The sequence below is a fragment of the Ichthyophthirius multifiliis genome (assembly GCF_000220395.1).
Source record: "Ichthyophthirius multifiliis unplaced genomic scaffold scaff_1120509250134, whole genome shotgun sequence".
Lineage (NCBI taxonomy): Eukaryota > Ciliophora > Oligohymenophorea > Hymenostomatida > Ichthyophthirius > Ichthyophthirius multifiliis.
This window is the reverse complement of record NW_004087055.1, coordinates 2,277-28,758: the sequence shown is the minus strand read 5'-3', so window position 1 is coordinate 28,758 and position 26,482 is coordinate 2,277. Positions and strand designations below refer to the sequence as shown.

The window sequence follows — 26,482 nt, the reverse complement described above, 5'->3', positions numbered from 1 at the left end:
TTACTAAAATTATTAAATGCTATCTATGTTGGTCTATTCATTATAATTCTTTATGATAGATCATTTTTTTAATATTATGTATTTGATAATTAAGTATTATTATTTGCAATATTTGTTTACGAAAAACTGTTATTTATTTTGATTTTTTATGATTCTTATTTTTATTATTATTTAAATGTATATTAATAATCTTTGCTTATTTTATTATTTTTAATTTAATTTGGTATATTTTTTTATAATTCATTTTGCAATTTTTTTGTCCCAGTAAATTCATCGTTTATTTATTATGCTGCTTAAATAAATATGCTATAGTCCAATTAATCATCCTTATATAAATTATTATTTTTAAATTGTTTTATAATTAATTTTATGGTAGTAGAAATAATTATATCAAAAAATATTAAATTTTTAATATACTTATATTTTTACTAAATTTTAAGGTAAAATTTTAATGTATCCTCCTTTATTTGCTGTTTCATAATTATCAATATAAGAAATACTACAAGCTTTTTATTATTCATCATTTTTTTTTATTTTTTCCCTTTTAATGATTATTTCTTTTTTTCTAAATATCTAAAAAATTATCATTTAATTAAAATAAATAAAAATTAAAATTACAATTTTTTATCTTTATTTCTTATATTAACTAAAATCAAAGTATCTAAAATCAAGTATTTTTTTATATTATAATCTAAAGGAGTATCAGTTGAAAAACTAGGAGTATGATTAACTTCAAGTAAAAAAGGTTTCAAATTAGAATCAAGTAGTATATCAAATCCAAATATTTCAAAGCACATTTGATTATTTTCAGTTTTTAATTAAGAACTTTTATACAAATGACTTAAATAAGGTTAAACACTGCACATTGTTTTATTAACAATCTACTTTATTTATAATATAACCTTGTTATAATCTTCACCTTTTTCATTTAAATACTTCAAAACAGATGAAAAACTTCTTTTATGTCCTTAATCTTCCTAATTAATATCTTAGTTAAATTAAAAATCCTCATTAAGTTTATTTATTGCATAATTTGTCAGATGCATACACATGTTTTTCAAATTCCCTTTTTTAGGCTTTACATATTTTATTGTTCCAAAACGTGCTAAACCTTCCCTATAAAGAAATATTTTTAATGGACAAACACTTCTCACTAACACATATAGTCTAAAGTCGAATTTTAAACCGTCTATTAAATATGGTTTTTTTATATATTCTTGAACTACTACATGTTAGTCATTTTCTTTTATTATTATTTTTTTAAAAAAATTTTTTTTTTTTTTTTTTTTTACTTATTTTTTGCATATTCTTTACTATATATATACCTTTGCCTTATGAACTAGCTTCTGGTTTTACTATTAAAACTGGCTTTTTTTACTTTTTTTGCTTTTCTTTTTCACAGTATTGTCTTAATTCTTCATATTAGTAAGGTAAAAGCCATGTTTTGGGAAAAAAATCATAATCTAGGGGGTATTTCTGTCTCATTTTCTAAAGATTCTTTCCTAAATAATTTTTTTTACCTAAATTATATGAACCAGGAAAATGGTTTATTTTTTAAAAAGGAAGCATTTTTCTCAAAATATCTTCACTGATATAATAGTCTTGCCAACTTATATTCCATTCTGAACTATTTTTATTTTATTATGTATTCCATTAGAATAAGGTAGTGCCTATTTCCTTTATTATATCATATTTAGTTCCTTTTTTTAAGTTAAAATTTATTTAAATTTATTTAGTTTTTTTTATTTGCCTGAAATATCTATTATTAGTTTTTTGTTTTTTTTTATGTTTCTTTTCATATGGATTAAATCTTACAAAGATATAAACTAATTGTTCAAAAACGAATGGATTTCAGTTTATTTGACCAGTTCTTATTCTTTTTCATTCTTTTCGGAATCATCGTCTTCATATTTATCTGTTTTTTCAATTTATTCTAAGTCTGATTATTATTATTATTTTAAGCATTTTGCTATTTTTATGTTTTAGTTTAAATTTTATTACATTTTAAATTTTATTTTCTTTAAATTTTTTTTTTTTTTTAAATATTAAATTATTGATTTTAATTAAAAATTTAAACATATACATTTTTATTTATTTTTTTCTTATAATTTTAAAAATATATATGTGACTTAAAAAATAAAAAAAATCTAACATTTATTATTTATAACTTAATCAAAATATATATATTAAATATAATAAAATAAAAAATCGAGTATAAAATTAAATGTATTTATAAAAATATGCATAAAATTCATATATTTATTATATAAAAAAAAGAAAATCTTTACTATTTTTTATAAAATACTTATATATTAAAATTAAAAAGGAAATTTTTAAAAATAAAATATTTTCATGTTTTTTTTATAATTTATTTTTGATAAAATAAAAAAAAAAAAAACATAAAAAATTAATTAATATTTTTTGTTTTGTTTATTTATTCTTCAATTAATATTTCTTTAAGTAACTTCAAATTATTTTGTTTCTTTTGCTAATTCAGTTAATTTGCTTCCCAAATCAGAAATATTTTAGTCAATTTTGTTTTAATGCTTTCTTAAAAAAGGTGCAAGTACTTAAGTGTAAATATGGGCAGCACCTTAAATATTAGGATGGAACATATAAACATAGAAAGTAATTTTTATCAAATAATAGAAAGGAATAAAGCTCAATAAATAATATAATAAGTCATCAAAAACAGTGAAAAAACTATACACAACCCAATAAGTAAGCCATTATTTGTCATCATCAGTTCTTTAAGTTTCTAAAGCTTTAAATGACATATAAGCAGGATAAACAAAACCAACTAAGTCGCAAATTAAAGTTTCCCAAATGCTACAAAGTACCAATAAAAATAAGAAAGTAAAGAAAAAAAAGGCTAATTAACTAGGTCTTAATTTTGTTTTTTCTGCTAAAGGTTATAAAACCTTTAAATCGTCAATTGGTCTTAATCCAGCTTTATCTATAAATTAATCTATTTATTACATTTTTAATTTTTTTTTTTAATTTTTTTTTATTTATATTTATATTTATTATATTTTTGTATTTTTTTATTTTTATTATTATATTAACTTTGAAATGACGTAATTGCATTTATTTTATTTTAAACAAATTTAGTTTTTTTTTTTTTTTTTTTTTGTTGAAAAAAATAAATAAAAAATAGGCATGAATTTGTTTATTAAGAATTTTATAAACTAAACAATTCATAAAAAAATAATTTATTAAATAAACATTTTTAAGACATAAAACAAAATTATAAAAAAAAAATATATATTTATAAGTATTTTAATATTATAAAAAATATTCTTTTTAATTATGCATATTATTAATTTGAGAATTTTTTTAAAAAAATCAACTTTTAAATTTTCACCTTAAAAATATCTTCAACTAATATATATTTTTTTTTAGGCATAACTATTCCGATTTTTTTAAATGGCTGTCAAAACTCAAACTTATTCTTTTTACTTATTTATAAATAATTAAAAAATAAATTTTTATAAAAAATAAAATTACTTATTTCATTACTTTTTAGATATTATAGGATTTATAACATCATCATAAAAGAAAAAAGTATTTATTTTGAATATATATTTGGCAATATTTATAATTAGGAGATATTTTTGATTTTCTATGTTTGGGACTTTAATTTTACTATCATTTATGAAATTTCCTTTAATATTCAACTCCCTTAATAATAACTGAACTATCGAACTATCAGAAGTAAATGTATCTATCAAAAGTTTAATATTCTTTTTAATCAAATAAACATTTTATATACAAAAATTAAAGGAGTTTCAAATAAATCTGTTTTTTCTATAAAGTTTATAGTATATTATAATATTATTTCGAATAAATAAACTGAGTTTTCATTAAAAATAGAAAAAGAGCAATAATGAAAACATCCACATGATAAGAAAGATAAGTTATATAGTTAGAAAATTATATGACCAAAAATTTTATTTATTTTTATAATGTATAGAAGAAGTCATAAATTAAAAATAGTAAATTCTTTGATACAGTAAAAAATATGTTTGCAAATTTCGATTGTAAGCGAAAAGATCTGGTATTGTTTTATGATTAAAAAAAGACGAGAATTTTAAAATTATCTAAAGAAAAATTTCTTTACAGCATAGTATATGATTTAATTTAAATTTTATTTTTAAAATATTTAAAAAAAAAAATTATAAATAATATTAATATTGATATAAAATATTTATCATTATAATTAACTATATATATATATATATTTTATATATTTATATATATATATTTATATATTTTTTTATATATATATTTTTTTTATATTTTTAATTAATTTAATTATTTTTAAATATTATTTATATTTTATTATTTTTATGATAACTTAAATATTTAGATCATGCTTTTCAATTGGAGCTAATTCATCTTTTGAAAAGGTTTAACTTAATAAAAATAATTATAATCATGAATTTTTTTATAATATAAAATTAAACCCTTTACATTTTTTTTAATTTAAAATACAAAAAAAAAAAATATAACATAATTTTATTATAAAGTCAAGACTTTAAGCCACTTATGCAGGAGATTTCGAACCACCAAATGAATATGATATATAAAGTTAAAAATATTAAATTAAAATAAAAACTTTATACAATAATAAAAATAATATACAGAAATAATAAATACATTATAAGGAAATGATAACGAAACAAGACCTTAAATAGGATATAGTACTATTGTATCTAAACTATAATATAGTGAATCTAAAAATAGATGGAATTATATTGTAAAAAATCTGTTAATTTTAGATTATTGTGTTGAAGAAAGATGTTTTATAAATGATATATAATTTTTGAAAATAACCCATGTAGAAAATTATAAAGATTAGGACCCCAAAAATAGTTATTTTTTTATTTATACATATCATAAATTTAATTTTTAAATAATTAATATAATAGATGCTATACTTATTGATTATTTTATAAGAAAATATTTTTAATATATTAAAATTAGAAGTAAATTGTTTTCGTAAAAGTCATTAAGTTATAATGTACCAAGATATGAAAAAATGAAATATTTTAGAAATATTTCTTATGAATAAATTAAAAGTGAGATTGAGTTGGCTTACTCTTTATTTGATCTTATTTTTGAATTAGAAAGCCCCAATAGAAATTTTTCTTAAGGTATATTAATATAATAAATGTTTTTATTTTGATTCATTTTAAATTTATTTTTTAAAAGAATGGAATTAAAATTAAGGTTATTTATAATATCCGCTTAATAAATTCGTATTTTCCCAAATACTTTATTAATAAATTAATTTATATACTTAAGTGTATACTGCTATAATTATTGTTTTTGGTAATTTTATATAATAAAATTAATTATTTTATTTGTAAAATCAATCAATTTAAAATAAATAAAAATTTTAAAAAAATAAATAAAAATGATTTTAAAATCATTATTAAATTAAAAATAAAATATAATATAAAATATTAAAAGAAATTTTTATATTTTTTTTTAATATAGAAAAGCTTAATACTTTAAATATAGATTAACTTTATAATTTTAAATAGACATATGTATAATTTATAAAAAATAGCCAATTGTTTGTTTAACTTCTAGAGTTTTATAAATTTATTTAAGGATTCGAATAGATCAATCCAAATGATTTTTATAAAGCAGAAAATTAAACTTTAAACACTCTAAATGATTATATAAGTGCATTAGAAAAAAGAAATGCATAAAAATTACCTGAATAAGATGTTATATTATTAAAGTTTGAAGATAAAGATATAGAATTAGAACAAATAAAAATATATAATTTAAATTAGGAACAATAATATCCTAATTAATTAGACAGATCATAATAAAATATTAAAATTGTAGACTCAGAAATATTTAATTCAGAAGACTTAAGCTTACTGAAAGATTAAAATAATCAAAATTCATATTTCAATTTGAATAAAGAATCTCTAATAAAAAAAAATTCATAATATAAACATTAATTCTTAGAAAGTAATGAATTGAAAAGCGAATTCAATATAAAAGTATTTGCAAACTTTATAAATTTATATAGTTATTCTGAAGAAAATAATTAAGAAGAAAATAATAAAGAAATAACTCTTTAAAAACCAAGAATTTAATTAAGTTTATTAAAAAACTATATTTAAATTAAAAAATAAGATGGAAAATCCCATGGAATCAATAAAAAGTAAGATTCATAATATAAAAATTGTTTCAAAAATATAATTTAAATGAATGTTGATATATTTGTAAATTTTCAAAGTTAATATAGTAGTGAAAGTTTTAAATATTATTTATAAAATGAAGAAAGGGTAAAAACTTATCATGATTTATAAAAATTAATTCCTTTTAAATAACATAATATGGAAATAATAAAAAATCAAGAAACTGAAAACTCTACAGATTAATAATTTGCAAAAGAAAATGATTAAAATTAATAAGAAGAGCTTATAAAACTTAATAAAAATTAAAGTATTAGCCTTATTGATAAAAGTGAGATTATATTTAATTAATAATTATTTGAAGTTTAAAGCACTTAAAATAAATAAGTTAGTTCAAATATAGAAGATAATAATTAAGAATAATTGCTTTAGTAATAAATGTAATAATATTTATAAGCACATTAATCAGAAAATAATGTTCTTTTTGTCGATTAAAAACAGTTAGTTATTAGTAATATTTTAAATGAAAACTCTTAAATTAATAATGTTAATAGTACAATTAATAGCAATAATATTTAAATATAAACAAATGAAAATATTAATAATTTAGAATAATTATTATAATAAATGTCTAATATTAAAAGTTAAAATGATGAAAATCTTTTATTTAAAGATACTAACTTTTAAAATTAATTAATTCAATAAAATAATAATTAAATAATTTAAAACGAAAATAAAGACATAAATTAAGAAGAAGAAGAAGAAGAAGAAGAAGAAGATTATAGTATGTAAGAAAGTAAATAATAATAAGGAGAAAATCTACAATAAGAAAATAATAAAGAACTATAAGAAAATCATATAAAATTTGAAGGGAATAATAATGATTTAAAAGAAGATAATAATGATTTATAAGAAAATAATAATTAATTCGAACAAAATAATATATATATGGAAGGAAATAACTAAATCTAATAAAATTAATTATATGAAGAAAATTAATAGATTTGTTTATAGGAGTTAAATTAAAAAGAATAAGAAAATTAAGGTTATGATTTTTAAGAAATAAATAAATAAAATCGTAATGATGAATAAATATAATAAGTTTAATTATAAAATATATGTTAATAAGATTAAATTATTTAAATTGAAGAAGAAGGAAAAAAAACATAAGAATAATAAAATTTACCAGAAGAGAAAAATTGTTTATTTAATAATAGTTTAGAAAATAAACATAATTATAAAGAATTAAGAAATGAATAAACTGAAGAAATTTAAATCAATTGCTAGGATTAAATAAAAATTGAAAACTAAATAAATAATAATAATTAATAAAAAATAGTTTAAGATAATTTTATATTTCAAGAGGAATTAAATGATAATGTTTCATAATAAATAAGTGAAATAAAATAGACTAAAGAATTATATTAATAAAATGATATATCTTAAACTAATGAATAAAATTAAAATGATAATATATAAGAAATAAATAAAAATATTTAAAATAATGAATAAATTGAAACAATTAAAATTTAAGAAAACAATAAAGAAAAAAACAAAAATAAAAAAAATAATAAGAATAAAAAAAAATAGACATTTTAAAATGATTAATAAAATTTACAAAATGAAAGTAATTATATAAATGAATATACTCAAAAAACTTAATCAAATGAAAATATTGAAAATAAAAAATAATTAGAAGAAAATACAAGTATTTAATAAAATAATAATTAAAATTTAAATAAAGATTTAGTTGGATAATAAAATAAGTTTTAAAACGATGAATAAAAATTAGATACTTAAGATTAGGATACAAACTAGCTTATATTATGAAGTTTAAATAAAAAATTATATTAAAAGGTTTTACATAATAATTTAAACATAAAATATTTTTCATATAAATAAAATATTTCAAAAATAAGATAATTATATAAATTTATAATATATAAATAATTTTACAATTATTAATTAATTTTATTAAAATTAAAAAAGTTTAATTTTAACTTTAAGTATTAATCTAATTTATAAAATATTAAATTAATATTTTAAACATAAAATTAAAGTAAAATTTCATTTAATATAAACGAAAATTATAATATAATATTTTCATATACTTTTATCTTTATTTGTAACACCAACGATATTTTAAGTAAATATATTTGATTAGTTTTCCTATATTTTAATTTAAAAAATACTAAAAAAAAATTATATAATATTTTTATTTACTAAGAGCTTTTGCTTGTAGATATAATTTGCTGTTAATTTTTACTGTAAAAAATATTCATTTTTATTTAATTATTAACTCTCTAAATTAATAAATAAGTAATAAATTTATATATATATATATATATTTTTTTATTTTTAAAATACATTTTCATTTAAAGATGTATATTTTTTATCATGCATTTATTACTAAAACATTTATATAAATTCTTTTCTTTTTCTATTTATTCTCTTAATCCTTAATGTTTTGCCTAAATCTCACAAATTTCTATTGCTTTCTTTAATAAATACATTATTTAAAATAAATAAGAAAAATAAGAAAAATACATCTTTATTATCCAATGTTAATTAATTTTTTGTTTTTTCTATTAAATATTGCTTTTCTTCTAATTTCTTTATTTTATTTTTCAAATCAAAACATACTTAATATTATTTTTTTATTAATAAATTACTTTTAATTTTTTCCTTTTTTCTCTAATGTCGTATAAGATATTCATTTCAGTTTCTTTCCATTATTTTAATTAATTTTCATATAATTTAATATTCTTATTATATTCTTTTATCTTTTATTTATAATTATTAATTGCCTCGTTTTCATCCATTTTTAATTTGTCAAAATTATTTATTAAATTAAGTGTTTTATCTACATTTATTTATTCTTAATGGCTTTCTATATTAATAATTGTTAGACTTTTTTAAGGATAATTATTTAAAGACTTATACATTTATTCAGAATGAGCAATAAATGAGTTAGTTAATTACTAGCTTATAAGTGATTGTTTTTTATGTAAAACTGATTAATAAGGACTCCTTATAATATGAGCAGTAATAGGTCTTGAAACATTATTAGGTTTATGATTAGAATTAATTGTTTCTAATGTATTTAAGTTTTAATAGTAATTTGATTTATTTGGTGATGCTTTAAAGCTATTACTTGTATTTATTGTTATATTCTTATCCGATTTATATAGGTTATTAATATTACAACATCTTTTATTTGTTTTTAAAAATAAAAATAATTTATTATTTTACATATGATTTTCTGGTATTTCAAATTAATTTTAGTTTAATTTTTCTATTATATTATGTTTTTTGGTATAATAATTATTCTTAATAGTTTGTTTCATTTTTATTATATGTAATTATTTTTATTTATATAATAATTTTATGTTTTATTTATAAATTTTTAATTGTATGGTTAGAAGTTAAAATTATATAATTTTATATTTTTAATATTTTTAATATTTTTTTTTATAAATTAATTTTATTTTTAAAAAAAAAAATTATGTATTGATATTTTAAATAAATAAATAATTAATATTATATTTTTATAATAAATATAAAATTATATTTTTTTAAAAACAAATATTAATAGCAATAAAATTCATAGTTGAATTTTTATTTTATTTTGTTTAAGTAATATATTTATTTAATATAATTTTTATTATAATTATATAAATAAAAAACATGATTGATTTATAATAAAATAATATTTAATAAGAAATTAGCAAAACTAATGAAAACAAAATAATTCCATTAATAATATTAAAAAAAAATTCTGGTGATAAAGAAGATATTTTCGAAGATCCTGAAATAGAATTTAATAAAATAAACTCTTTTGAGAAATAAGATTCATTTTCAGAAAAGTAAAAATAGTTGAGTATTATATTTTATAAAGAATACATAAAAGATGAATAACCGTAAATATAAAATGAATAAGAACTAAAACAAATTAATAGAAATATTCTTTTCTTTAGTATAAAAAAGTAAGTAAGTATAATCGAAAATATACCAGAAGAAGAGAACCAATAGAAACGAATTGAATAAATGTAATTTAGAATAAAAGAGAAATTAGATTAAAACATTTGTAATAATTATTATTTAAATAATCTTTATAAAGCTTTAAAAGGAGACTCTTAATTTTAAACAAGTAATGAATTTATAGATCATTTTATGGAAACTTATTAAATTTTAACAAGTATTTTTGCTGATTAAAAATATATTGAAAGTTTTCCTAGTTTAAAGGAATAATAAAAAGTATGTATTTAGCCGAATATAAGTAATAAAAAAACTCTTGTTTTAGATTTGGATGAGACTCTTTTACATTGCAATTAATCTTTGGAATTACCTTATGATTTTTTTAATTTAATTTCGAGGAGGAAAAAAAATAGTAAATGAACTTATTTAAGTAGGTATTAATATAAGACCTTATGCTAGTGAGTTTTTAAAATAAATTAGTTAATTTTATGAAGTTATTGTTTTTACGTCTAGCAAAAAAGTTTATGCTGATTAGGCTATTAATTTGTTAGATCCTGAGAAATAGTTTATTAGTTTTAGAATTTATAGAAAAAATTGCCTACTTACAAAAAATGGATATATAAAAGACTTAAGTGTTTTTACTAATAGAAATATAGATGATATTATAATTGTTGATAATAATTGCTATTCGTTTATTAAAAATTTGAAAAATGGAATTCCTATAATTCCATTTATTAATAATAAAAATGATAAAGAATTACTATATTTGTTATAATTTTTAAAAGGAATATATAATTAGAATGATATTGTAACGAAAACAAATTAAATTTTTTAACTTGATAAATATTAAAATTATGATTAAGCTTTTGAAATTTTAAAATCCCTATATTAAATTTCATTTGTTTGAATTTTTTTTATATATATGATTTTTTTAAATATAATATTTGTATTTTTAAATATAACAAAATATTATATATTTAAATTATTTTATTTTTATAATTTATTTTTTTATATTAAATATTTTTATTTATCTTTAATTTTAGTCTTATTTTATATGATTTTTCATTCAATAATAGATTGATAAAACTCTATGATGGTTTTTAATATTATGCCTGTTTTCTTCACCTTTTTACCATAAAATCCAGTCGATTTCAATAGAATGTAAATCTTTTCCTTTTTATTTTAAATATTTTTTTAATTCTTCTACACTATATACAGTACAAGCCCTAATTTCAATCTTTTACCAAATAATAAATATATTAATAAATAAAATTATTAAAAGTACTTCATATTCACTTCCATGTTAAATAATTGTTTTATTATCAATAATATTTTAAAGTTCATTTGAATATTAAATAACTTAAAATTAATTAAGAATTTGAGGAACTCTATAATCAGGAAAAGTAGTCAACTAATCAATATCATAGAATTCTCCAAAAGACTAGCCTTTAAAAGCTCCAAATAAATCTGCAACAAGAATTTAAGCCCTTTTATAAAAGCAAATTTAATGTCCTTAATAAATGGCAATATCTTAAAAGTTATTAAAAAAACTTGTAAGTATATCTACTAGCTTTATATTTTTTTTGTTTTTTTTTAAAAAAAAATAAAATAACAAATTTAAATAAAAGTACTTTAACCGAGGATTTATTTGCTTCTTTTATTATATTAATATATTCTCCTTAGAAATAATTTAAAGTTATTTTTCCTATTTCTTATAAAAGTCTAGTCCTTTCATCTATTAGGGGAAAATCAATATTTTTGAATACTTATTCTTTTATAAATTATTCGTTTATGTTAATTATGTTTTTCGGAAGAACATCTTCATAATGGTTAAAGATCAAATTCTTTACTCCATTTGCTAAATCATCATATTCGAATTCTTCTTTACAAGGCCAAAAACAAAAATTAAGAGTATCTAAAATAAATATATAGGCTATTGTTTGTTCAGGGGAATTAAAATTTGAATAATGACATCCGTATTCTTCAAACTCGGTGTATTTGTATCCTTTTTAGAATTAATCTAATAAATCATCTGCCAATTACTTTAAATTTTAGATGTTTACTTGAGAATGTTTAGCATTTTTCAAAACATATTCAGATGTTTATCTTACTAATTAACATTTATTCATTTTTTATTTTTAAGATTTACTTTATATTAATTGATAAAAATTAATATATTTTATAATAAATTAAATTAATATATAAATAAATAAAAATAATTTTTAAGAAAATAAATACAAAATGAAATTTTCAAAATTAATAATTATTTTCAATTTATGAATTTTTTAAAAATTAAGGTTCATAATAAGGTAAACTGCAATATTAAGTTTATAAATTATCAGAAAATTGATATTATTAATCCTAAATATTTTATTTATCAAATATTTTATTACTTTTTTATATATTAGAATAATTATTAGATTAAAGAACTGAATAATTAAAGTTTTTCGGAAATTGTTTAATTTAACAATCCTATTCCATAAAAATCCTTTAAAGCTTATCCTTTACTAAATTTAACTAAATTCTTTCTTAAGGATTATATTTAACCATATTTTCAATAATTTCTTTAATTTTATCCAAATAATAATTACTTCCTACTGTATATTCGGTTATTATAAGATTAAATCCTTCATAAATCTTTTTATCCCGACAGAAATCTCCCTCAGAAGGATCTATATTAAAGAAAAGGTAATTAAAAAGCATTCCTAAACTCCATATATCTCCATATTAATCACCTTTTTTTTTACTTAAATTTTCAGGAGATGTAAACCCTTGAATAAATTTAAGAATGTTTTCTTCGTTTTCTTAAATATTTTCTTCTATATTAACTTCTTAAAGGTGCGCTTAATCTTCATTTTCGAATTCCCATCCATTTAAAAAGACTTTAAAATTTTTATTTAATAAAATTTTAGAAGGCTTGATTGCATTTACATATATATCGGCTTAATGTAAATGCGATATAGCTTCAGAAATTTATATTGCAATTAAAATTTTGTCTTATAAATTTTGTAGTTTATTCCCTTTCAAAACCATTTATAAATTAAAAGGTAACAAAGGATAAATTAAGAATATTTCAAACTAATCATTTTATAAGCTTCTGCATGAATAAGCTTTTATGAATAACAAATGGGACTCTAAATTGGTTTTTTAAACATTTTTTACAGAAGTAATTTTAGCTTCTAATTTTTTTATTATTTTTTCAACGTTATTGAAATTATTTATTATAATTTATTTTAATATTATTGCATCTGCTTATTATATTTATATATCTAAATAAATATTTTATATATGATTTTTAAATGATCGGAGATTATTTATAGATGATTTTTATTAAAGATTATTATTAGAATTCATTATAACGCCTTCACTTGTAGAATAGAGACTTCCACGATGAATTAAATCTAAAATAAATAATTTTTCAAATTAAATAAAATAAATAGAATGTTTATTATTTAAAAATTATTGCTCATTATTAATTTATTACTATTATTATTATAATATTTATTGCTATTATTATTAGTATAATTATTATTATTATTATTATTATTATTATTATTATTATTTTTATATTTATATTTACTATTATTATAATTCAAGTTAATTTTATTGTTATTCTTATTATTATTTTTATTCTTATAGCTATATTGATTTTTATTGTTATGGATATTATAATTGTTATTGTTTTAGATACTGTGATTGTGTTTATTATTGTTAATATTGCTATTATTATATAATTTTTGATTATTATTCTTTATTTTCATATTTATTATTTTTATTTAATTTACAATGGCTACTTTGAAGAGATCTTATATCCTATGACATTTCTATTTATAAATTATTTTTAGATATTTATTCTTTATCTTTTTTTTTATTTATTTCATTCTAGTTTAATGTTTAATTCAATTGATTTGTTTATTAAAAATTATCCATTTGTTATTATGTTTCTTCTATTTGTGATATTTAATTTTATTAACTTTTTATGATATTATAGTTTATTGCAAAATATTAACTTGCTAATCCTAATTAATTTAGTTTTTTTTCTATTTTTATACAATATATTTCTAGTTAAATAGTTCTTACACTTTTAAATTGTTTAATTTATGCTTTATATAATTCTATAGCTTTTTTATAATTATCATTTGACTTTTCTATATCTTTTTTAATTTTTTAATTTATACGACCAATATAATATAATGATATTAAACAGCCACATACATCATTATCATTTTATAGACGCTTTTCAAATTATTACTATGATAAATTAAATTAGTCTTCAAATGTATTACTAAATATATAAATAAATATAATTATATTAACTTAATATAGATATAATATAATATGATATTATATTTATTAGTTATTTATATTATATTTATTTTTAAATTAGAAATTTTTACAATTTTATTTTTTAATAATTTAATATATTATATTTTTATTTATAGTTTTACTTATACATATTCATTTTTTGCATTATTTTACCCATAGTATAATTAGAATAAGCATATAAGTATTCATTTTATTTATTTTCAATTAAGTCTTCTTTAATAACTTCTAAAGCTTTTCTAAAGTTAATATCTTAAGCAATACCTAATTCATACATTTTACTTTAAACTCTATTGATTAATGCTTTTTGAGTTTACATATTACACAATTATTTTTGTTTATTAATATTATAGATAACATCACAAATATTTTTAATAATTATCCATAGAGAGTTTTTATCTTATTAAGTGAAATATTTAAAAAATAAATAAATTTCAAAGAATAGAAATCTGATATTAACCAGTAATTAATGTTCAACTTTAATTTTACTTAATATATTTACATCTTTAAGTATAATATTAAATACATCTTCTAAACATTCTTTTGAAGCTTTTTCTGCTATTCTAATAATTTTAAAAATGCATTTGTCTTTGTTTTCGGTTTTCCTGCATAATAATTTAAATGTATGTAAAAGTGAAAATTAATCTTAATATTTTTCCACATTTAACTCTAAAATATCAAGTAGTTAATTATATTTTACTTATGAAAATTCTTTATTGCAATACTAAAGATCAAATAAATATCCATAAATATGAATGTATTCTTAAGTAAAACATTGCTAATATTTGGACAAATATTCGTCGCTTATAGATGTCCCTAATTTATTTTTAGTTATTAACTTTTATAAATCATCTTTTATTTCTATTTAAATATTATTGTATTGCAAATCTACTAAACTGGCTGCTATTATTAAATAAAATAAAGACTTTTCTTAATCTGCCTTTACTTTTATATTAGTTTTGTTATTTTTATTATATATTTAAGCTAATTTATATGCACATAGTGAATCTTAGTATTCTTCAAAGCCTTTTATGTATATTTGAAGCGCCTTTTAAGGGTCTGGATTTTATAAAAGAATACCATATTCAAAATATAAACCTCGAATTATATAATGAAATGTAGATTATAAAGATCCTTAATATTAATTGTTGTATTTTATTTGCATTGTACTTAGTTATTGTATATAAGTACTTTTTGAAATTTATTTATTTTATTCCATTTCTTCAAATGATATAAATTCTTCTATAATATTTGAAGAAAAAAATGGCTAAAATAACTTTTGCCAATTTGTGTCAGATAATTCAAAATTTATTGACATTTTTTAATAAATTTTATATTATTTCTTTGGTTTTATTAATATTTAAAAATGATTTTAAATATTATTTATTTAAATTTAATATTAATCTTTAAATTAATTAATTTAATTAAATAGTTTTATTAATTTTACTATATAAAATATTCTTGAAGACAAATAAATAAAAACTATTGAAATTGAATATTAATATTAATAATATTATTTTATATAATTGTAAATAAAATTTATTTATAATTATTATTTACTATTTAAATTTATTTTGTTTTTCAAAAAATATAATTTTGATTTTATATTTTATTTTAGCAAAAAGTAAATAAAATGAATTTTAACGATTATTTAGAAAATAATATATACGAAAGTGCAGAAAACATAAATTTAAGTAATGATTTTCGGTAAATATAATCAAGATTAAAAGAAGTAGAATCAAAGAACAAATCAATATTAAACTAATTAAATTACATAAATCCAATCGTATATAAAGCTAAATAGTTTTCTTCAAAACGTTATTAGTCATAATCTCCACAAAACTAGAAACGTTCAGTTCATCAGATATTGACTTTTTAAGATAATTAAATAAATGAAGGAAACCCGTTTGAAATAAAAGCAATAGAAATTCCATAAAACAAACGTTATTATGAAACTTATAAAGGTATAGAAAAAGAATAAATATTAAGATAAAAAAATACAAATATTACATAAATTAATACTGTTTAAAAAAATAAATTTGTTTAATAAGAGTTCTGTTAAAAAAACTAAGAAATATAAAGACAATATTTATAAATGTGTAAAAATGAATAATTTTATGAAAGAAATATTTAAGAAAAATAATAAGAAATAGATATTTTAAAAACTTAAAATTAATAATTAAATGAATTAATTAATGATTTCGAACTTAAATCTTATGAAAAAAAGAAAAATCTGTAAAAACTTTATAAAATTGTTACTGATAAAGAAAAAGAAATTGAAAATTTAAAGTTTTAATTGATTAATTTTAATCAATTAACTAAAGATTAGTTAAAAAATGCTATTTAGAAAGTAGAGATTGATATGAATTTTAAATTCTCTTTACTTTTTGATAATTTGGATAATAAAAATACTATTCTGGATAATTTATAAGATTAAGTTTAAATATATGATAATATTAGAAAAAATATTAAAAATAATTAAACAGAAATTAATAAAAGTCTAAAAGAAATTTTAAACTTTGTAAATGAAATTAACACTAAATTAATTGAAGAAAATTTTCAAAAAATAAATTAAAAATTAGATGAAATTTAATAAAAAAAACAATATTTAAAATATGCGTTTTCTAATGATAAAACTTATTAGAATTCAGATGATGTTTTTAACATGCTCAATTGCTTAGATTAATAAATTGCTTAATTGTAAAAATGGATTAAACTAATTACTCATTAAAAAGAACATAATGAAATATAATTTTTTAAATAAAAAAATAATTAAGAACTTGATATTTTAGTTAATTAAAATTAAAACATTATTATGAAAAATTTTGAGAATTTTTATAGTAATAATGATTAATATGGAAAAAATAATAATAATATTCTTAAAAATAATGATGAGAAATTAAAAATATAAGACAACGAAGAAAAAAAAATTAAAAATAAAGACGAAAAGTTAGCTTAAAAAATTTAAGATTAACTAATAGAAAATAATTAAATAGAATAAAAAGTGAATAATTTATAATAATAATATATTTAAAAAAATTAATAGAATATAAGATCTTAAAAAAATAAAGATTAAGAAGATATAGATTAATTAAATTTAGGTTTATAATAAAAAAATTTAATTATATAATAATAATTATAATATTAAAATGAATTAGAATAAAAAATTTAGAATTTAATTAATTAAAATGAAACTAATAATTGTAATTTATAATAAGAAATATTAAAATATTAATAATAATGTGAATAATTGAAAAACAATAATATAAAATTCGAATAAGAAATACTCCATTAGAAATAATAAATTGATAATCAATAGAATGAAAATTTTAATCTTAATTAAAAATTTTAAGAAATAAATGAATAATAAAATATATTAGAATAAAATTGTTTTAATATTAAATAAAAATGTTTACAATTTTAATAATAAAATGATTAATTATTTGATAAAAATTAAGAGATGTTTAATTAATTAAGTAAATTATAATAATTAATTTAAAATTACGAATAATAAGAATTAAATCTACTAAATTAAGTAAATTAAAATAATATAAAGCTTTCTTTAGTTTTAAAAATTTAAAATGATTTTTAATAAAATGATCCTAATTAAAATATTTATTAAGTTATTAAAAATAAATTAGAATAATAATTTTAGTTTATTTAAAGTTTAGAATAATCCTTAAATTAAGATATAAAAATTTCATAATTAAGATAAAAGTAAGAAATACTATAATAATTTAATTAATAAAATATATAAGAAATTAATAATAAACATTTAGAAGAAAGAAATAAGTTAAATTAATAAATTGAGATTTTTATATAATAAAATAATGAATTAAATGAAAAAAATAATAATAATCAGTAAATTTTTGATGAAATATAGATTTAAATTATGGATTTAAATACCAAAAATTTAAATTATGAATAAATTATAAAAAATCTAAAAAAATAAATTAAATAAAAGGACGAATCTTGTATTTAATTATAACAAGACTTCCAAAAATAAGAAGAATAGGCAAATTTAAATTAAATTTAATAAAATTAATAAGTATAAAAAACAATTATATAATTAAAAAATTAAATTGAAAGTCAATAATAAGAATTAAAAAATAAAAATTTACCTTCATAGGATGAAATAAATATAAAAAATTAATAAATTTAAAAATTAAATGAAAATATTATCCAAAACAATCAATAAATTAAGTAATATGAGGAAAAAATATAAAAATACAAAGTATTAATAATGAAAAGAATAGATTATACAAAAAAATATTTAAGAAATTTAAGATTTGAGAAATAATTTCAAATAATAAGAATCTTTTTATAATTAAGAAATATAAAAACATTAATAATATTTTAATGATAAAAATTAAGAAATAATCTAAATTTAATAAATAATTTTACAAAAAAGTTAATAAATAGATTTACTTGAGGATTAAAATAGTCAAAATCTTTAATAAAATCATAATTTAAACAACAAATTATAATCTTAAGTATAAAAAATAAATGAATAAGTATAAATAATTAATAGTTATAAAAAAACACTGAAGAAAATAACCTTTTAATTGAAACTCTCAAATAAGAAATAAAAAACATAATGGATTAATAATCAACTTAGAATGAAGAATCTAATAAAAAATACAATATTAAAATATAATAATATTTGGAATAAATATAAAGTTAAGATAAATAAATAATTATCTAATAATAAGAAATATATTAATTTAATTAAAAAATAGATATATATAAATAAGAAATTTATGATTTAAAATATTAAATAAAAAATTTAAATTAATAAATTAAAGATTACAAAGATTAAAATTTTAATATTAATAATATTTTATAAGAATTAAAAAATACATAGATTGAATAAATAATTCAATTAAATTCAAAAAATGATAGTTTAAACTTAATTATGGAAGAGTCATAAAAAGAAAAAAGTCAATTATAATAATAAATATACGAATTGTAATAAGAAATAAATAGGCTTTAAGAATAAATAAATATATTATAATAATAAAATAGTTTTATATAAAAAGAAAAATAGATATTTGTGTAAGAAACATAATAATTAAATTTACAAAACGAGAGGTTAAATTAACTTATTTATGAATTAAAATAAAAATAAAGTTAGTTATAATAATAAATAGAATAATTTTTATAGAAAATAGATTAACAATAATAATAAATAAATAATTAGTAATAAGAAATGAATAAAATCAATAATTTATAAGAAGAAAAGTAAGAATAATTAATTTAAGAAAATAATAAAATTTTATAAGAAAAAAGTTAATTTATAAAAGATTAAAATATAATGATTAATTAGTATTCAAATGAAATAGAAAAATTAAAAGATATTATACAGAATATATAAAAAGAATGTGAATAATAATTAATAGAAAAAGATGAATATTATAGAAATATTTAAAATTAATTATAATATGAAATTAATTAATTATTAAATAAATTATAATAATATGAAATATAATAGAAATAAGACTAAATTTAAATAAATAATTAAATTATTAATTAATAAATTATTATTAATAATATAAATGATGAAAACAAAATCTTATAAGATTAAATTTAAGAATATAAATTTGTATAATAAAATTTAAATAAATAAATAAGTATATTGCATGAAAAAATTAAGAACACATATAAGAATTAAATAAAATTTAACTGCAAAATGATAATTAGTAAATGTTTATTAATGAACTTAATAAATAAAAACTATAATTAGAATAATAAATAAATTAATTAAGAGACTAATATTCATAAAAGGAAGAGAAATTAGATTAAAAACAAGCAGATATATCTAAATTAGAAAATTAAATGGCAAGTATTACTGAAGAAAATGTTAATCTTTAAAAATAAATTGAAAATAAGAATTTATAAATATTATAAATTTCCGAAACAAATGAAAATTTATAAAATGAAGTTATTAAAATTAAAAATATTTTAGAAAATATAAATCAAGAAAAATAAAGTGAAAATTTATCATCAATTTAAAAAATAAATGAATTAGTTAATGAATAGAAGTTATTAAAAGAATATTTAGAAGAATAATAAAGATAGAAAAATTAGACTATTGAAAAATACTAAAAATAATGTTCATAAATTTCTGAAAATTTAAATGAAAAGGAAAAACAAATAGTTATACTTTAAAATAGTATAAATTTATTATAATAAAATATATAATAACTAACAAAAAAAACATTTAAATTGAAGAATAATATTAAGAATAAATAAATCATATTCAAAATTAAAAAAGTTAAAATAATGATTTAGAGTATTAATTCTAAAATAAGTTTAATTAAACTATATTATAATATTAAAATGAGAAAATATAACTTTTAAAAGACTAAGAATTTTAATAGTAATAAATAAATTAATTATAAATTGAAATATGTTAATAATAATAATTAAAAGATGAAAATTTTAGTAATATTTAAAGACTTTAAAATGAAATAATTAAAAATTAATAATTTCATGAAGAAGAAAAGCTAATATTATAAAAATAAATAGAATAAAAAGCTTATTAAAATGAATAATATATAGAATAAAATAAAGATTTATTTTAAGATAATATTAATTTAAAAAAGATATTTAAGTAATTAATTGTCTTTATGAAAAACTAGAAAATGAAAATAAATTATAAAATATGTAAATATAAGGGTTAGTTAATTAATAAAATATAATGAAAGAAGATTACGAAAAAAAATTTATCAAATAAATTAATAATTAGAAAATGAAATAAATTAATATAAAAATATCCTTGAGACATTGAAAAATAAAGAAATATAAGTAAATACACTTTTAATTTAAATATAAGAATTTTAGTCAAGTTTATAATAGAATGAAATAACATAATTTTAAATTAGCTAATAAAATGAAATTAATAACTAACATAAAAATTAAATATTGCAACTTTAAAATGAAAAAATATAATATTCTAAAGAAAATGAAGATCTTTAACAAAAAGTATTTCAATTATAAGAAGAAAATTTATTAAATTAAAAAAATATGGAATAAAATTAAACTTAAATATAAGAATAAAGAGAAGAAATATATAAAATATTATAATAAAATAACATTATTTAAAAAAAATATGAATAAATAGAAATTTAAAAAGACCAAATTTTCGAAGAAAATAAGCTTTTATAAACTAAGATTTAAAATCTGGAAAAAGATTTAGAATATTTAAATAATAAATTTATTTAGATTGAAAATGAAAATTCTTAAAAAATAAATGATTTACTTAATTAATAGAATTAATTAAAATAAGAATTAGAAAATTAAATTGTTGAAAAAAATAATACACTAGAAAATGAAATTAAATAAAATTAAGAAAAACTTGAAAAAATAAAAGAAAAAGAAAAGCAAATTAATACACTAAAAAATAAAATATAATAATTAGAAAAAAATTAATAAGATTTGTAAGTAAAAAATTAATAAATAGTAGACTAATATAAATAATAATTAAAAGAAATATAAAATTAATCATAAAATCAAGATATCTTTGAATCTTAAATAAGTGATATTCTTGAATAGAACTTGTTATAATAATAAAATGAGTAACTTGAATATTTAAAATAATAGGAGAGTTAAATGCAATAAAGATTATTAAAATAACAAAATGAAATTCATAAATTTACAAAGAAAGTAGAATAGTTAGAAAAAAAGCTATAAGAATAAGATAATGTAACAAATAGTATAAAGAACATTCATTAAGAAAAAATGCTTTCTTTAAAAAAAGAAAAAGACGATGCACTAAATAATAAAGAAAAAGAAATAAAAGAATTAAAAACATTCATTTAAAGATTAGATTTAGCTTTTGAAGATATGCAAAATTAATTAACCTAACATAAAACTAATGAATGTAAAAATAAATATTTTTTTAAAAAAAAAATTTAAATATAAAAAAGTAATTTTGTAATAAAATATATAAGATTTAAACAAACAATTAGCAAAAAAAGATAGCTAATTTAAAGAAGATAAAATATTAGATATTGATACTAATATTAATAGTTAAAATTTGAATTCTAATAATTAAGATAAATCTGAAAAGACTAATTAAAAACAATAAGTATAATAATAAACATATGATTAGAAAAATTAAGTAAATAATCTAAATGTATAAATAGATAAATTAAAAAAACAAATAATTTAATAAGAAGATCAAATTATTCAATTAAAGCATTTATAAGAAAATAAAAATGAATTATTAGATAAGTTAAATAAAGAAATCAATAAAAATTAAAAATTGAAAGACCTTTTAGATGAAACTTTAAAGGAAATAGAAATGCATAAAAAAGGAAACAATATAAATTATAATGAAGAAGATAATTTAATCTTTTAAAAATATTAATAGTTATAATTAAAATTCGAAACTTTATTTTAAGAAAAGTAAAATTTAGAAAGTATTATTAATAATGAAAAAAAAATTCAAAAAATAATCGAATAGAAAGTTAACTAGAAAGATGTATAGAAAAATTAGTTTTGGAAGAAAAATTAGATTTATCAGATATAAATAATAGCAAAATTTGCAATTATTTAATTAAAATTTAATAAGTCTTTTATGAATTGGAATAGATTAAATTAAAATATGGAAAAGAAAGCAATATTTAATTTAAAAAAAAACTATTTAATCATAATAAAAATAAGTTCAAGAATAAAAATAATAAAAAATACTAAAAAAATTAGACTAAGAAAAGATTTATTAGATTAAACTAAAAATGTTATTTCTCAAAAAGATATTGATTCAAACAATAATTCTGGAGTAAAATATATATATATATAAATATATATATATATATATATATGTATATTTATAAATTCAATTTTTGTCTATAATATAGAACTTTAGTAATTTATCTAATTATTAAAAAGAAGAATAATTAGAATTTTAAATGATACATATTGATTAACTAAAAGAACAAATTAATAGATTATAAGAAAAAATTTAAGAGTTAGAATAAGAAATAGAAGATAATGAATAAGATTAATCTAAACAAATGGAAGAGTAAAGAAGAAAAAATAAAGAAATTTAAGAACTACAAAAGTAGCTTGAAGCCTGTTAATAAAAAAAAGATGGAGAATCGAATTCTAATTAAAATAATGAATAATTATAATAAATTATTTTATAAAAAGAAGATATAATTTAATCACTTTAAAAATAAATAAACAATAATTAAGATGCTTCAATAAAACAATCATTAAAATCACTCTTCCCTTAATATTTAGAAACTTTAATTAATTCTAAGTATTTATTTTTTAAATAAATATATAAAGTTATTTATAAATTTACAGAGATAAAAAGGCAAGTGCTGAAAATGATCAATATTTAATTTTAATTATGAATATGCTAGAATATGAAGAAAATTTTAAAAAAGACTTTAAAGAGAAAATTTAAAGAGCAAAATAGAAAAATACAGGTGGGATTTTAGGCTTTTTGAAAGTTTGAATTTATTTAATAAATATATATTACCCAATTAAATTTATAAAGTAAAATTAAAATTTATATATATATTATTTATTATGTAATTATCTAAGTAAATTATATGTTTAAAAATTATATATTTTATTTATATTTATATTTAATAAAAGAACATATATTTTATATATATATATAAATATTTTTAAGTTTATATTTAATTTAATTGTTTTTATAAATATTATTAACTTTTAAAATAATATATTAAAAAATAATATAATAAATATTATTTACATTTTTTTGTTTTTATAAAAATAAGTTTTTTATTATAATTTGTGATTTTTATGTAATTGAATAATTTATTATTGAAATTAAAAATAAATAAAAAAATATTTTATTTATAAATATTAAAATGAAATAAAAGAAAAGCTTTTCAGAAGCCTAAAAGGAAAATTAGATGGATAATGAAAAACATTATTTTATAGATTTGGATAAATGGAAATAAGAAAAAACATTTAATTTAATACATAATTATAAACAATCTTTTTTAAATAAGTAAAATATATATAGAAATTTTTAGAATTACTCAGATGAACCTGAATTAAATGAAAAAATATTAGATATTGTATTTGTAAATGATTAAAATAATAAAAAATGCGTTAATTAAAATATTAACACTATATATTAAAAAGGATTTATTACAAACAAAAACGAAAACTTTTTTAAAGAAAAAGAATTGAATAAAAAAATTGTTAAAGATATTTTATTAAAGAAAATGTCTTAAAGTATTCAAAATAAATAAAAAAATGGTCTATAGATTTAACTTAATGGTAATAATAATTATAAAAATTATAATATATGTGTAGAAACGATTAATAATTTTGAAAGGAAAACAATTTTGACATTTAAAAATTTATCAAATACGTTTAAAAATTCAGAAAAAATAATGGAAATATAAGAAATAAAGAAAAATTTATTTAATTAGATATAACTTCCTATTATGAAAAATAACAAATCAAGTAAAGAAATAAAAAAAGAAGAAAATGACGAATAAAACTTTAAAAAAAATGAAAACTTTTTAATTAAGTTATATTAATTATAATAAGAATAATTAAAAAATCTTCGAATTCAAATTAATTAATAGAGAATTAATTAAAACAATATTACAAACTAATTAATATAATTAAATGAGGAATTTTTATAAAAGAAAAATCAATTTAACTTAGTAGAAGAAACCTAAGTCAAAATCTTTTCAAATTTTGGTAATAAGATAACAAACGAATAATAAAAGTCAACAAAAATAAAATTAAATAAATATAAAAGTTTAATAAATACCGAATATATATTAAAACAGGATAACTTTGAACAATTAAAAAAAGAAGCGAAAAAGTAGTTTAATCATTAAAAAAAAGAATTAGAAAAATAAATTAAATAATATGAAGAAGAGATTGATAGTACCCAAAAAAAATTATATAATTTAAGGAAAAAAGAAACTTAACTAGGACACTTTTAAAAAACTTATATATAAATGCTCTTAAACAAGACTAAAAATTATTCAAGTAAAGCCTTTTGTGGATAGTAATTGCACTTTTAAAGATTAATTATGAATTAAAAAATAATAATATTTTCCCAGAATTTTTAGATGATGAATCTATAAATTTTTTAATAAAATGGGCTTAATATCAAATTTAAATAGAAAATCATTAACTTATATTAAATGAGACATTTAAAAAAGGGGAAATTAGGAAATAATATAATTCTTTAGAAAATATAAAAGTGGAAAATATAAAAAACAATATTGTAAAAATATCTAATAGAATTAATTTAGAAAATATAGCTTTTAATATTGATATTTTCCCTAAAGAATATTTAGAAAAGTTTAATTATAAAAAATAAATAAGGGATAATATTTTTGATATCACTTAATAAATTAATAAATTGAAATGTAAAGAAATTTCAAGACTTTCTTTTATTTATAGATAATAAATGAATATTAATTAATCAGAAATAAAAAAATAAAATATAATTTAAATACTATATGCCCTTTTTGGATAATAAGAAGGGGATTAAATATATTTTAATATTTGTAAATCTAATGAATCATTAAGATAAACAAAATTAAATAATAATTTTTATAAATTCTCATAGCATAAAAATTCGAAAATTAACGAAAGCAATCAATGTTTTAATTCATAGTATTTTTCATAAGTTTTTACTCATGATTAAAAATAAAAAAATGAATGAATTAAAGTTTTAATTAATGACTTTTTAATATATATATATAACTTGTTCATATTTTAATTTTATTTTTTAAAACTCAATCAAAAAAAAAGAAGCAATTATCAATTATTCTTGTCTTTTTATTGTTTGTTTATTATATTTATTTGTTTTTTAAAAAAAAAGAAAAAAAAAAAATTATAAAATAAATTTAATAAATAAATAAATTTCTTTAATTTTAGTAATTTTTTATTTATTCTTTATTTTAATATATATTTATTAGATTATATTAGAAATATTTGTTTTATTTATTTTAAACTGAAATTATTAACTAATATTTATTAATTAAAAAATTCCTTTAAAAATA

General features: G+C 15.3%; 4 protein-coding genes across 4 annotated transcripts, besides 40 other annotated features; all 4 read right to left on the bottom strand. All coding sequences in view use genetic code 6, as the record gives it.

The window, feature by feature from the left end:
* Positions 1 to 618: 618 nt before the first annotated feature.
* On the bottom strand, positions 619 to 1,883 carry IMG5_050140 (tubulin-tyrosine ligase family protein, putative; the record flags this gene model as incomplete). The annotated part of the gene is made up of 3 exons (XM_004037470.1): positions 1,751 to 1,883; positions 1,293 to 1,700; positions 619 to 1,243 (listed from the first exon to the last, which is right to left on the bottom strand). Coding segments are annotated over exons 1-3 (1,082 nt in total), but the record flags the coding sequence as incomplete, so codon positions are not given.
* Positions 647 to 675: a microsatellite.
* Positions 1,884 to 2,003: 120 nt separating the features above from the next.
* Positions 2,004 to 2,034: a microsatellite.
* A 393-nt stretch (positions 2,035 to 2,427) lies between these two features.
* IMG5_050130 (TB2 HVA22 family protein, putative) lies at positions 2,428 to 2,981 on the bottom strand (the record flags this gene model as incomplete). The annotated part of the gene is made up of 1 exon (XM_004037469.1): positions 2,428 to 2,981. The coding sequence occupies one exon, from the start codon at positions 2,979 to 2,981 to the stop codon at positions 2,442 to 2,444; it is 540 nt and encodes a 179-aa protein (XP_004037517.1). The 3' UTR covers positions 2,428 to 2,441.
* Positions 2,980 to 3,060: a microsatellite.
* Positions 2,981 to 3,009: a microsatellite.
* A 1,164-nt stretch (positions 3,061 to 4,224) lies between the features above and the next one.
* Positions 4,225 to 4,288: a microsatellite.
* Positions 4,233 to 4,286: a microsatellite.
* Positions 4,248 to 4,351: a microsatellite.
* Positions 4,260 to 4,301: a microsatellite.
* Positions 4,293 to 4,340: a microsatellite.
* A 258-nt stretch (positions 4,352 to 4,609) lies between the features above and the next one.
* Positions 4,610 to 4,665: a microsatellite.
* Positions 4,666 to 6,059: 1,394 nt separating this feature from the next.
* Positions 6,060 to 6,092: a microsatellite.
* A 753-nt stretch (positions 6,093 to 6,845) lies between these two features.
* Positions 6,846 to 6,882: a microsatellite.
* A 27-nt stretch (positions 6,883 to 6,909) lies between these two features.
* Positions 6,910 to 6,940: a microsatellite.
* A 45-nt stretch (positions 6,941 to 6,985) lies between these two features.
* Positions 6,986 to 7,085: a microsatellite.
* A 610-nt stretch (positions 7,086 to 7,695) lies between these two features.
* Positions 7,696 to 7,747: a microsatellite.
* Positions 7,696 to 7,750: a microsatellite.
* Positions 7,701 to 7,748: a microsatellite.
* Positions 7,751 to 8,083: 333 nt separating the features above from the next.
* Positions 8,084 to 8,136: a microsatellite.
* Positions 8,137 to 9,506: 1,370 nt separating this feature from the next.
* Positions 9,507 to 9,548: a microsatellite.
* Positions 9,507 to 9,562: a microsatellite.
* A 38-nt stretch (positions 9,563 to 9,600) lies between these two features.
* Positions 9,601 to 9,630: a microsatellite.
* Positions 9,631 to 9,637: 7 nt separating this feature from the next.
* Positions 9,638 to 9,736: a microsatellite.
* Positions 9,638 to 9,741: a microsatellite.
* A 1,464-nt stretch (positions 9,742 to 11,205) lies between these two features.
* Positions 11,206 to 12,268, bottom strand: IMG5_050120 (UPF0553 family protein, putative; the record flags this gene model as incomplete). Its single annotated transcript, XM_004037468.1, has 2 exons — positions 11,206 to 11,709; positions 11,771 to 12,268. 2 exons carry the CDS (start codon positions 12,266 to 12,268, stop codon positions 11,206 to 11,208), a joined length of 1,002 nt encoding a protein of 333 aa, XP_004037516.1.
* Positions 12,269 to 12,291: 23 nt separating this feature from the next.
* Positions 12,292 to 12,350: a microsatellite.
* A 1,257-nt stretch (positions 12,351 to 13,607) lies between these two features.
* Positions 13,608 to 13,728: a microsatellite.
* Positions 13,615 to 13,731: a microsatellite.
* Positions 13,616 to 13,776: a microsatellite.
* Positions 13,624 to 13,776: a microsatellite.
* Positions 13,624 to 13,800: a microsatellite.
* Positions 13,801 to 14,419: 619 nt separating this feature from the next.
* Positions 14,420 to 14,477: a microsatellite.
* A 3,358-nt stretch (positions 14,478 to 17,835) lies between these two features.
* Positions 17,836 to 17,876: a microsatellite.
* Positions 17,877 to 18,190: 314 nt separating this feature from the next.
* Positions 18,191 to 18,247: a microsatellite.
* Positions 18,248 to 18,596: 349 nt separating this feature from the next.
* Positions 18,597 to 18,631: a microsatellite.
* Positions 18,632 to 19,168: 537 nt separating this feature from the next.
* Positions 19,169 to 19,220: a microsatellite.
* A 185-nt stretch (positions 19,221 to 19,405) lies between these two features.
* Positions 19,406 to 19,483: a microsatellite.
* A 497-nt stretch (positions 19,484 to 19,980) lies between these two features.
* Positions 19,981 to 20,012: a microsatellite.
* Positions 20,013 to 23,086: 3,074 nt separating this feature from the next.
* Positions 23,087 to 23,125: a microsatellite.
* Positions 23,126 to 23,249: 124 nt separating this feature from the next.
* Positions 23,250 to 23,298: a microsatellite.
* Positions 23,299 to 24,151: 853 nt separating this feature from the next.
* Positions 24,152 to 24,182: a microsatellite.
* A 1,016-nt stretch (positions 24,183 to 25,198) lies between these two features.
* Positions 25,199 to 25,232: a microsatellite.
* Positions 25,233 to 25,557: 325 nt separating this feature from the next.
* On the bottom strand, positions 25,558 to 26,030 carry IMG5_050110 (hypothetical protein; the record flags this gene model as incomplete). The annotated part of the gene is made up of 1 exon (XM_004037467.1): positions 25,558 to 26,030. A coding segment is annotated over one exon (432 nt), but the record flags the coding sequence as incomplete, so codon positions are not given.
* Positions 26,031 to 26,482: the final 452 nt, after the last annotated feature.